A 12413-nucleotide genomic window follows, 5' to 3' on the forward strand; every position below is an offset into this window, starting at 1 on the left:
CTGTTCATTTCAATAAATTTTAATGGGTGGATTGAACATTTAGTTAAAGCATTGGAATTGTCATGACTAATAAGTATTTTGAATTTTAAACTTCAAGCGAGAAATTGGGTTGATTTTATTTATTTTTAATGAAATCCGCAAAAGGAACCTTTGAGAGAGTGCTTGCTTTCTTTAAGTATCTCCACAACATATTCTGTATCTTTATCTTCTCTGCAGTCCCCCTCTTGGTAAATATCCATCACTGGTCCAGTTTTCTCAGACTAAAATATATTATGAAATAGATAAAATGACTAATTAATTCAATAAAATAAAGTAAATTATTACTACTGTTGAAGAATTATGTATATGCTACAAAGGCTATAAGAACAAAGTTTATTATTGAAATTATGGTTACAAATAAACTAAAATACAGGGTGGACAAACATTTATAGTCGCGTAGATGTCACCGGGAAATCATTTTTGCCTTATGACATATACCTTCAATTTTCGTGATTTTTTTTCGATTTCCAAATTTAATTTTCTGAATGAACTAAATTTTCTAAGAATTTTTCATACTAAAATTGAACAAAAATTTTTATAGTACAAAAAAAAATTTCAATGAATCTCTGTTGGGAGTCGAACTGTCAGCCTTGAGCTGTTACCTGTGTTTTTACTGAAATTCTCAGAAAATGAAGGTAATTCAGATAATTAAATTCAATTTCGAAACAAAAAAAAAAGAGCATTGCAGGTTTTCCACCATTTCGAATTTTTTTTAGTTTTTCACTTTTTCTGAATTCAGTATTAAAAAAATACTCTGATATGACCAGAAATTGTTACTTAAAAGGTTATATATAACTGACCACACTCACTATTAATATTGCTTATGCTTCGAAAATAAGGTATATGTCATGAGGCAAAAATAATTCTCCCGGTGACATCTCCACGATAATATGTTTGTCCAGTTTATAATGAAACACCCTGTATAATATGGTCAATGAGAAATTGGATTTTAATTTTATGCAAATTTTACAAAATAGTTTTTTATTTCTTTCTATCTAGAAGAACAAAAAAAAGTATTCACGGACATTAAAAAACCAATAATTTCTCAATTAAAAGCGAATAAAAAAATGAACAGAAGGCAGCATTCTGAGCACGAATCCACTAGAGCTTGTTAGTTAAACAAGGTTGTGATGCTTATATTGTATTTAGAGGGCCATTGGAGTTCTAAGACTTAGTGGTAAAAAAAAATATTATATTCAGTACATTTATGGCAACACATATATGAAATTATATGATTCTGTGTAGTCCATATCTGTTGATATGACATTTTTATTCCTTAATTTTGCCTTCAAAATTCATGGATCATTATTATTTATACTGACAAACTTTTTGTAGTTGTTCGAGGAAAATATTAAACTTCTCTGAAGTTTTCTGAGCTTACGTTTTGAAATCTGTATAAATTAATTATCGAATGTTCAGTGTTGCTATAGCGCATTGATCCTCCTAGTTCGAAAATACTATCCATTGATTCCAAAGGCAAAAAATTTAGGAATCAAATTTTGAAAAATTCATAATTCTTAACATTGACTCCATAAACAAATGAAATTCAGAACATGAGTTGCCACGATTGAATGTATGTAAAATATTTTTAAACAAATAGTCCTAAACTCAATAGTATCAGAGTTATAAATTTTTGGGTATGCCCCTGTGAATACTAACAGTATATGACACAAATTTCATGTGAATAGCTAACAAAAAACTCTGGAAGGAGTTTGAATTCTGTAAGCTGTAGAATTTCAAAAAGGTTTGAATTTTTTGTTCATTATTTCCAATAATAAACACTTGAAATAGTTTGAAGGAAAAATATTCAACATCAAATTTTCAGTTTGTTTTGATTCAGAATATGGCATATAAAAAAGGTTTGTTCATGGTAAATTTCATCATATTGATGATTTTTTTTTGGAATTTTTAAATTAATATTTTCAAATAATGCAATAGGTGCAAATTAAATATAGTTATGCTAGAATAGGTAGGTATTTGACCTATAATCAGGATAACAAGCATATATAGTATTTGTTGAAATTTTGGTGTGTTACACCTAAGCTATATACTATTAATAATAATTGCAAGCAATGGGATTGCTACAACAAATGTACTAGTTGATATACAAAGTGAAATACAAAATATAAGAATTTCTTGTCCCCCTAGAATTCCCAAAAAGATGTGTAAGTTGCACCTAAGGTAAAATAGGGACAATAATTGTATTCTTTGTATTGAGATCAATTGCATTTGTTAATATACAGAGTGTATTAGAAAATATAAAGGCCTTTGTCAGCAGCAACAGAATTAATTGATATTTCAGTATATTACACCTAAGTTATATAAGATTAATTTATGCAATCTATGATGAGACCCTCTATTAAACTTTGTATAATAGCAAATGAAATTACTATCATTACATTCCATTCACAAAATGATACATCTATGTTTATCATCGAATCAAACAACAGGTGTTTCGCGAGCTCCCGATAAATTTCAATATTCTTGGTTTCATAATTGAAATTCAATTCAAAACTTTATATCTACTCATTATAGAAAAACCCGTGGTACCAAAAGTGTTGAAATTCTTCCTTTTACACACTTAAAAAACTGTAAAAATTAACCGTTCGCAAATTTGTGGATAGACGGAAAAGAAGTTTGTTATCATCGACATCATCAACATCTGCAAAGGCTGATAACGTGGTTCATCTGCTCATCATATCAACATATTCCAGTGGCGGCGTACAAAACGTGACACTGATAAATAGTTGAGAGAAAAATTATTCCAACTGGAAGGATCTGAGTTCTAAGCTAAGTGGAGATTGAGGGAAGGCCTACCAATATGTCATTCGCGTGTCATCGTAAACAAGACTTGCCAGTGCTTGTTTGCATTAATTGCTGCTCGGTTTTTCATCCAAGCTGTTTTAAACGTGACTGTAAATATGTCATCAAACAACAAGTTGACAGTTACAAAGTGATATGCTGTGAGGCAGATTCAGAGGCTGAGAAAACGAATTTAACTGTCATCCGAAACAAACAAAGGGAAGAAAACAACTGCCTCAGGGAGACCAACGATAGTTTGAAATGTGAACTTGAAAACGTCAACTTGGAGAATGAAAATTTGAAAGGGGAACTGGACCAATTGAAAGAAATAAACCGGGACCTGAGCAAGAGTAGTGGAATTCTCCAAGAGTTGGTTGAGAGGACAGTAGATGAAGAATATAATGAGTTACTGAATGAAAACCGGAGTCTGAAAGAACAGAAAAGTAATCTGAAACAAGAAATTGTAGATTTGACCACACAACTTAGTAAAAGTGGAAAACACTTGGAAAAGTATCGGGCACAACTTGCTGAGATGGAGGAGTCACTTACTAAAGCATTGCTTGTTAGTGAAGAAGACAATTTAAAGTTGTTGCAACAATCAGAGGCTATGAACGTTCTGAAAAACAGGGTAGATGAAGAGATAGAGAGGAATTTACAACTATCAGATGATGTCAACAAACAGGATGTTTACTTGAGATCATTGAAGGTCAAACATGAGGAGGAAAAGCAGGACCTGATATGTAAGGTAGATTCTATGCAGGACATTATAGATGAGACGAAACAGGAAAATAACGAAATACAAAGACTGCTTAATCAAAAACTAACTGAAAGTTTAAGACGGAATGTTGAACTGATGAAGGAAATAGGCAACTTAAAAGAGACACTGGACTGCTCAGATAGAAACTCATCATCCGAAAACTCCAATAAAATAAAGGATGTGAGTAGGCTTCAGACCGAATTGACAGAAGCAAACACAAGGATAACTACTGTGCAGGATGAGGTTGTTAATCTGCAAGAATAAAACGACAAATTAATTTCTGAAAATAAGGAAATAGACAAAATAAATAAGGAAATGCTGACCACAATTGAGGTACTAACTATTGAGAGTTCACTATATAAGAGTGAACTGGATAAAATGACAGCCCAGGTTGGCACTAGTAATGAAAGCATCGAGACTACTTCCCAATGTACGATTGGGGAAAAGGAAATGACTTCAAGACATGAACAACTAGGAGAAAATATAGAAGAGAAACTATATCGGAGAATATACTATCGGCTCAAAATGGACCTACTGGAGGAATTGAGTCAACAAAGGCCTATCTCGGGAACTGATAATGATGACAAAGAGCAATTACTTGGAGACACGGCCAGAAATTCACGAATGAAACCTGATCTGGAAAACACAAAAGATACAAGAACACAGAAGACGTACTTACAAGCAGCAGCGGGAAGTAAAGAAATGACAAAACGTGATGAAATGCGACAGAAAATTGTTGTCGATAACCAACAACAAATGCTCAATGACATGAAGAAAGTTCAGAATAGTAGCAAAGATGAGAGGGGTAGGTCAAATTTCCATCATGGAAACACACCAAAACAAAGACAGGAAAGTGTTGGACAAAAAACCAAAGGCAATACAGGAAATGAAAATGAAACTATAACTATAAATGTCAATAAAAAGGAAATAAGAAGGAACCGGTTAGAACCATCTAATCAACTTAACAACTCTAAAAGAGGGGAATTTAAATCGCCTAAGGAATCAAGCTCACGAATAAGAGATCAGAATGATATAAATGTCAGTACACTCAAACAGAATAAGAAGACATCATCAATTTATGGTTCCATGACAGAATCAAGCAGACTTAAGGCCTATATGCCATTATCACACATTCACATATCTAAAGTCAGACTAGAAAACGATGCACAGGACATCATTGAATATGTGAAGAATAAAATTCCAAACACTGATGTTGAGTGTGAGGAGGTAAAAGTGAATTCAGGAATGTATAAAAGTTTCAAACTATCCTTACCAGCAAATTGTAGCTCAAAACTATTACAGAGCTCGTTCTGGCCAGAGTCTGTGGCTGTGAGAAAATTTAGAAACTTTGAAAAAAATTTTCAAATGAAACAGAACGCAGTACAAAAAACATAGAAACCCTGACAATTGCTAACAAGTCATCAGCAAAGAACATAATGAATGCTGACTTGAAATATGGAATTTTGAGTATATTACATCAGAATATTCAATCTTTAAGAAATAAAATATTAGACCTGGAGGTCTTTATACACAACCTCAAGCAATTACCACAAGTAATATGCCTCACGGAGCATTGGTTCCCAGGGGATACCATCCTCTCAGCAAACCTCCCTAACTACAGAGTTGCCTCATACTATTCAAGACAAACACCACATGGGGGATCCTGCATCTATGTCTCTGCGGAGACAGACTTCATTGACATGGACGAGCTAAAGAAATTCACTGCGGAGGGCCACTGTGAGCTATGTGCAAGCATCAGTAAGAAACTAAAGATAATAGTCATTTCAGTATATAGACCCCCATCTGGAGACTTACATAAATTTCTTGAACTCTTAGACTCTGGACCACACACGAAAATATAAAAATTTCAAAACAATATTAAGTGGCGATTTTAATATCGATTTAGCTACACCCTCCAAAAATAGTAAAATTTTTCAAGATATTTTACTAACCTTGAACCACAAATACATGAATTCACGCACTACATTGGGGATCATCACAGTCTAATTGACAACATCTTTGTGGACGGTAACCAATTGTGTAAAGGCGAGGTAGTGAAAAGCTATTTCTCCCATCATGAAGCCCAGATAATTACATTATAAGGCTTTGTGCAGGTGCAATGCAGCTCAACAACACCACCAAAACGGTTTTTCTCAGAGTCTAAGATAGAAGATCTAAAGAACGATCTGAAGAATATTGATTGGGCCCACCTTTTAAGATTCCCAAACCCAAATGATGCGTATGAAGCGTTCTCCAAAACTGTCCAGGGCCTCATTGAAAGAATATTCACCATCAAAACTACACAACCAAAAAAACGCAAACCTTGGATAACAATTGGAATAAAAACTTCTTCAAAAAGGAAAATCCTTCTCTACCACCTAAAAAATAAGAATGAAATTTCTCCAGAATATTATACAAAGTACTCAAAAATACTGAAAGAAGTAGTTAGAAAAGCCAAAAAACTATCGAACGAAGAATATATTAAAAAGTCTAAGGATAAGACAAGGGCTACCTGGACGTTGATAAGGGAGCTTACAACTCAGTCACAGAAAAAGGACTCCATCATTACCGATCTAGACGGTCAAAATCATCCAAAGGAAACTCTGGATCAGGTTTATGAGTTCTTTGTTAACCAGGGATCGAATCAGACAACAACCGGGAACATACAAACTCTCGTGAGCACACCAGCAGATAAAAATATCGTCAACAGCATAGTCCTTCAATCCACAGATCCGACAGAAATAAAAAACATTATCCTGAAGTTGAAGAATACCAACTCAACCGGACATGATGGAATACCATCATACAAATAGGGACCACTATCCTCCATCATAAACTTCACCTTTGAAACAGGTGTATTCCCAGATCAACTCAAGAAAGCTCAAATAAGACCGGTGCATAAAAAAGGAAAAAGGGACGATATGAACAACTACAGACCAATTGCGATACTACCTAACATCAGCAAAATCTTTGAGAGAGCACTCTACAATCGCATAATAAATTTCCTTGAGTACTTTAATCCTAATATATCAACATCAATATGGCTTCTGAAAAGGAAAAACAACGGTGCAAGCACTCTACCCAGTAATCTCCAAGATAATATATTCGCTAAATAAAGGAAAATATACCCTGCTTTTGTGTGCTGACCTTACGAAGGCTTTTGATAATGTGAACCATGCTATTCTTTTGGAGAAGCTGAATGGACTGGGAATCCGGGGACTCCCGCTCAACTTAATAGAGTCCTACCTGTCAAATAGGAAGCAAACTGTTGTAGAGTTTGACAAAACCACAGGAAAACTGGTCGAATCTGAGGAATTACATATTAAGAAGGGAGTGCCACAGGGGACAATTCTTGGGCCGCTTTTGTACATTGTATACACAAATGATCTTGCTCAAGTAGTGCACCAACTAACACTCTTCGCGGATGATACATCCTTGGTGCTATCGGAGGATCCCAGTGACATACCAGTCAAAATATTCGACGCATTAGATAATCTAAATAACTGGTTCAGCAGAAATAACCTAATGCTAAACCCTGAGAAGACTCAACTAATAAAATTTGAATTTACTACAGAATTTCACCAGCGATCCTATGATGGTGCCGATGGATCACTGAGCACCACAAACTCCGTACGTTTCCTGGGTGTTGAAGTAGACTACCGTCTGGATTGGACATCTCATATAGACAGCCTGTGTAAGAATCTGGCTAGGTTTGGATACGCACTGGGAAATCTATCTCGTCTGGTTAGCCCAAAAACAGCAATGACAGCATACCATGCATATGTACATAGCAGGATCAGATATGGGATCGTGATCTGGGGCAACTCAAGCGAAATTGACAGAATTCTGTTGCTGCAGAAGAGATGTCTAAGAAGTACCCTGAGTCTCGATAGGCTCGAGAGCTGCCGAAAACACTTTGTGGATCATGGTATTTTGACAGTGGTCTCATTATATATACAGAGTGGGCCATTGAAAACGAAACAGCGGCTCTGTAGGTCGGCAGAACCGAATTATATAAAAACGCTCGGACACGTCAACAACATTTTCGAGGGGGACATCGTTCGCGATGAAATTCACCCGAAATACATTCCATCCCTCGGAGCTGTGACCGCCACCCTTAAATTTTTAAATGGCACCATATGGCAAGTGATACCTCATTTAAAAGGTTGTTTCCTTCTCAATATCAAACAACAAAAATAAATTAATTTTATCGATTCGTTTTCGAGATACAGGAACTTGAAGTTGGGTAATAACTTTTTATTCACTCAATCAATAAAAATAAGATCTAACATTGCAACTGTTCATTTATTTATCATTGTCAATGAATTAAATGTTCAAACTGTCTACCATCCATTTCCATACAATAGTACAAGTTCTGTTCAAAATGAGACCTCACATTTTGTAGCATTTCCGGCGTTATTCGACGGCATTCTTCAATAATTCTACGTCGTTAATCTTCCAGAGATTCTGGTTCGGTTGCATAGACTTTGTTTTTCAAGTGACCCCACAGGAAAAAGTCGAGTGGGGTTAAATCTGGAGATCTGGCTGGCCACTCTATAGCGCCTCTTCTTCCAATCCAACTTCCAGGAAACATTCTATCTAAAAACGCCCTGACAGGCTGTGCATAATGTGGAGGTGCCCCGTCTTGTTGAAATTTCAAGTGGTCTTCATGGTAACGATCGTCATTTTCAATGATGTCTACTAATTGTGGATAAACACAACGGTCCCCAAAAATACCGGCCCAGACATTGAGTTTTTGGGGAGTTTGAGTATGGACTTCGTGGAAAACATGTGTATTAGCATCTGACCAATAACGACAATTATGACGTTTCACAGTCGAATTCAAAAAGAATGTAGACTCATCAGAAAAGCATATGTTGAAAAGGAAATTCTCATCAGCATCTATTTTTCTAGTCATAATTTCACAAAATTCCTGTCGCCTATCAAAATCATCTTCATTCAATTGGTGTACCAAATGTATTTTGTAGGGGTAGAATTTATGATGTTTCAGGATTCGGCGGATACTGGTTCTACTGATATTGGTAACACTAGCCAATTTCCTTGTGCTCAATGTTGGGTCTGCATGAACTTGTCCTAAAAGTGCAACTTCAACAGGTTCATTTCTCACCGGAAATTCACGTTCTGGGTCTCGTTTCTTGTTGGCTACTGATCCAGTTTGATGAAATTTTTGCACTAATTCTAGAACGTATTTTCTAGCAACAAGTTTATCTGGATGCGTTTCATTGAACAAATTAGCTGTACGGTTACCACACTCATCATTCTTAAAAAAAATTGTTATTATTTCAACTCTTTCCGCGATCGTATACACCATTATTGAGGAAAGAATTCAGCAGCTTTAATCAAGTAATTCACTCCAATGTCGGTCAATCAACAATCTGTTTGACACTGACGTCCACACTAGCGATTTTGCGAAAAAAATTATCTCACATGTTTTTGTTGTACATGCAATTGAGTCGAATTCGATAAAACGTCTTTTTATTGATTCTCACGAAACCTTAACATTTTTTCGATCAAGTAATCGAGGATGAAATAAAAATTTGAAACGGACTTGCATGCTTTTTATTGGTAAACAGTTAGATCATTTAATTCCTTGACAATGATAATTATCTTTAAACAGTTGCAATGTTAGATCTTATTTTTATTGATTGAGTGAATAAAAAGTTATTTTCCAACTTCAAGTTCCTATATCTCGAAAACGAATCGATGGAATTAATTTATTTTTGTTGTTTGATATTAAGAAGGAAACTACCTTTTAAATGAGGTATCACTTGCCATATGATGCCATTTAAAAATTTAAGGGTGGCGGTCACAGCTCCGAGGGATGGAATGTATTTCGGGTGAATTTCATCGCGAACGATGTCCCCCTCGAAAATGTTGTTGACGTGTCCGAGCGTTTTTATATAACTCGGTTCTGCCGACTTACAGAGCCGCTGTTTCGTTTTCAATGGCCCTCTCTGTATATATGAAGGAGCCCTTTTTGTTGCCAACAATCCTCCATTCTTTCGTGAAATGGAAAAAAAGCACAAATACGCCACTAGAGCCAAAGAACATCTGAACGTGCCCTCACTGAGATTCTCATACCTTCAGAGAAACTCTTTACATACCCTCGTGAAGATTTATAATAAAATCAAACAGCTGCCTCAGAAAAGGATGGAGAGAGTACTTTTCAACTACATGAAGGACAAACCATACTATTCATTGAATGAATTTTTAAACACTTGATTCTTGAATGTTTTTAACATAGATTGTTTAGGGACACCTTGTTTGTGATTGTACATGTTTATACCCTTTGTTTATATTTTACATTTTCTATATTGACTAGCTCTACACCCTAAAAGGGTAATTTGTATTGAAGTATTTAAATAAATGATGACAAAATGATTGATTTTAAATACATCAGGTGCAACTTAAACATATTTTAGGCCATTCTATATTGATGCATAGAACCCCTCTTATCATTTGTATCACACCTTGTATATTAACTAAAATGCAATTGTAATAATCTCAGAGCATACAATGCCAATGATAAATAATATATTATAGGTGTAACATACTGAAATTTCAGGAATTTATATTGATGCCTAGAGTCTTAGCTATAGGTGTCCTTTAGGAGATAATTTACTTTTTACTGGTGAAAAGAAGAGGTTAAATCAAATTAATTTTTCCTCTAGACTGCCTCGGTAGTACAGTGGACTGAAAAGTCGACTGTGGTGCCAAAGGTACCGGGTTCGAATCCTGGCTAGGTCATGGATGTTGTGTATGTCTGGTGATGGCAAGGTTAGAGGCTAATAACCTTAGCAGTTGATGCCTTCAACAAAAATGAAAAAAATTTCCCTCTAGCTATCTAAGTGAAAAATGCAAAGCAAAGAGAGATTATAACTGAGCCATTCCTCTTACTTTGCAGGGGCAAATGCAGCCTTCCATCATTTTGATAACATTAACTTGTTTATAAGCCAACTTTTCATCGCTTCGTGAACTGCTTCTTATGCAGCATGACATCTCTATGAATTTTAGTAATATTGCCAGTGGATAAGCAATAAAGAATATAACATTCAGGAAGAACTCTGTGTGTCTGAAAATGTTAATATAAATGTACATTGCAGTTTAATTTTTGTAAAGACCTGTAATGTACCTCGTAAGGACTTTAACTGTTCGTTCTCCTGTATCAGGATGAACTGGCCAACCTGCTTCATCATATACTACTTCTCTGCATGCAAGGCATGGCTCTTGATAATTAGGCAAAGGTCTTGGGAGATCAATAAGCAAATTTAAACCCCAACTCCCTACACATGAGCAATAGAGAAGTCCAATGATTCCCTTAAGAACACCTGAGTGAATTCCAAAAATAGGTTAATTGAAAATAATTTTTAATATGTTATACTGACAAGTTAGTTTCAACAATTAGGGGATCTTACATAGAATTAGAAAATTTATAAAATCTTAAATTTTTGTCGCAACCATGATGGAATTAGATCTATTTTCAGAATTAACATTAACTACATTTCTATACCTTGTAAATTATTTTATTGACCCATGCCTGAGACTAATGCACCGAATTACCATTATTAGTTGGTTAAATGCAAATTGTCATAAGAGAATGTAATAATCTAATAAATTTTTAAAAATATAATGACATCAAAATTTTAAGTACTGTTATTGTTGAACAATTGTTTTTCACCCCAAACCAAACAAACAAATAACAAAATGTGAATAGTTTAATGTAATTGACAGTTACTGTGTTCATAATCATAGCTATAATAAACAATATAGTTACATTATGTTTCCTACAGTTTGTAGAATTATAGGAATAATTTGCTTTGTCTTATTTATCTTTCATAGAGTAAATAACTCTGTGAAAGAAATAATGTTTCTTTTACTACAATATATGTGTCTTTATTAAATTTATATCGTATTGTTGAAATATAATAGCTATATGCTTAAAGGGTATTATTGTTAAGCTGAACAAAATTACTGAGATACTCATATTTATTGGTATATAGAAAAATTTTGATTCTAGAAAGTGATTAATGAAATATTCAAATGATATAGATATATTATTTCCATGAGGGTAAGAACTACTATTCCACTAAATAAATATTAATCTAACTTGTACAAATTCTAAGCTTAGAGGATGTTTCGGATGAGTCAGTGTTAATTGCATTGAAACTAACTTGACACTTATTACATACTCCTATCATATAAAAACTTAAAAGTAATATAGCAAAATTAAAAAAACTGTCAACATTTTTCAAGACAGGACCAAACATTTTCTACAGAAAATATATAAAATATATTAAAAAAAACGATTGACATATCATTATTTGCAAAGATAGATGTAAAGCAGAGATTAACAATTTTAATAGTTTAATTCCAAACTTAAATGTTGAGGTTTCCCCATTTCACTTTCCTATATTTGATACAGTTCAGTTCTTAAGTTTTATACATCTGGATTTGTTTGATTAATTTATTTGATTTACGTTTACTGAAGGTAGATGATTTCAAACCCAATTTTGACTTCTTTAATCTTATATTATGTTGTTTCTCATTGTCATTGTCAGGCAAAAAATTGAAACACATTTCATACACTTACCCATTAAAATTAGAATAAAGAGTATAAACAAAAGTATGCAGACCCAGTTGCAACAACAACATGGACACGGCCTTGTACAGCATTTTGACTGATAGGAATAATACCTACAGCAAGGCTCGTAACAATAGTCCGTTTCTTGATTTTGTGAATATATCTTGGCAAAATATAGAATTATAAGGTTTAAATAACATAAACATATGTCAA

At 34.2% G+C, this 12413-nt stretch overlaps 1 protein-coding gene across 1 annotated transcript; it reads right to left on the reverse strand.

Moving 5' to 3' along the window:
* Positions 1 to 3: 3 nt before the first annotated feature.
* On the reverse strand, positions 4 to 12399 carry LOC123670593. Its single transcript, XM_045604135.1, has 4 exons — positions 12210 to 12399; positions 10752 to 10947; positions 10517 to 10691; positions 4 to 260 (listed from the first exon to the last, which is right to left on the reverse strand). Exons 1-4 carry the CDS (start codon positions 12211 to 12213, stop codon positions 126 to 128), a joined length of 510 nt encoding a protein of 169 aa, XP_045460091.1. The 5' UTR covers positions 12214 to 12399; the 3' UTR covers positions 4 to 125.
* Between the last annotated feature and the right edge of the window lie 14 nt (positions 12400 to 12413).

Source organism: Harmonia axyridis, chromosome 1, assembly GCF_914767665.1.
Source record: "Harmonia axyridis chromosome 1, icHarAxyr1.1, whole genome shotgun sequence".
Taxonomy (NCBI): domain Eukaryota; kingdom Metazoa; phylum Arthropoda; class Insecta; order Coleoptera; family Coccinellidae; genus Harmonia; species Harmonia axyridis.

Bases quoted from the DNA above. Each gene is read 5' to 3' on its own strand.
- LOC123670593 (XM_045604135.1), bottom strand. The intron at 10,692-10,751 runs GTACATTACAGG...TAACATTTTCAG, and splicing joins ACAGTTAAAGTCCTTACGAG to ACACACAGAGTTCTTCCTGA. The intron at 261-10,516 runs GTAAGAGGAATG...AATATATTTTAG, and splicing joins GCTGCATTTGCCCCTGCAAA to TCTGAGAAAACTGGACCAGT.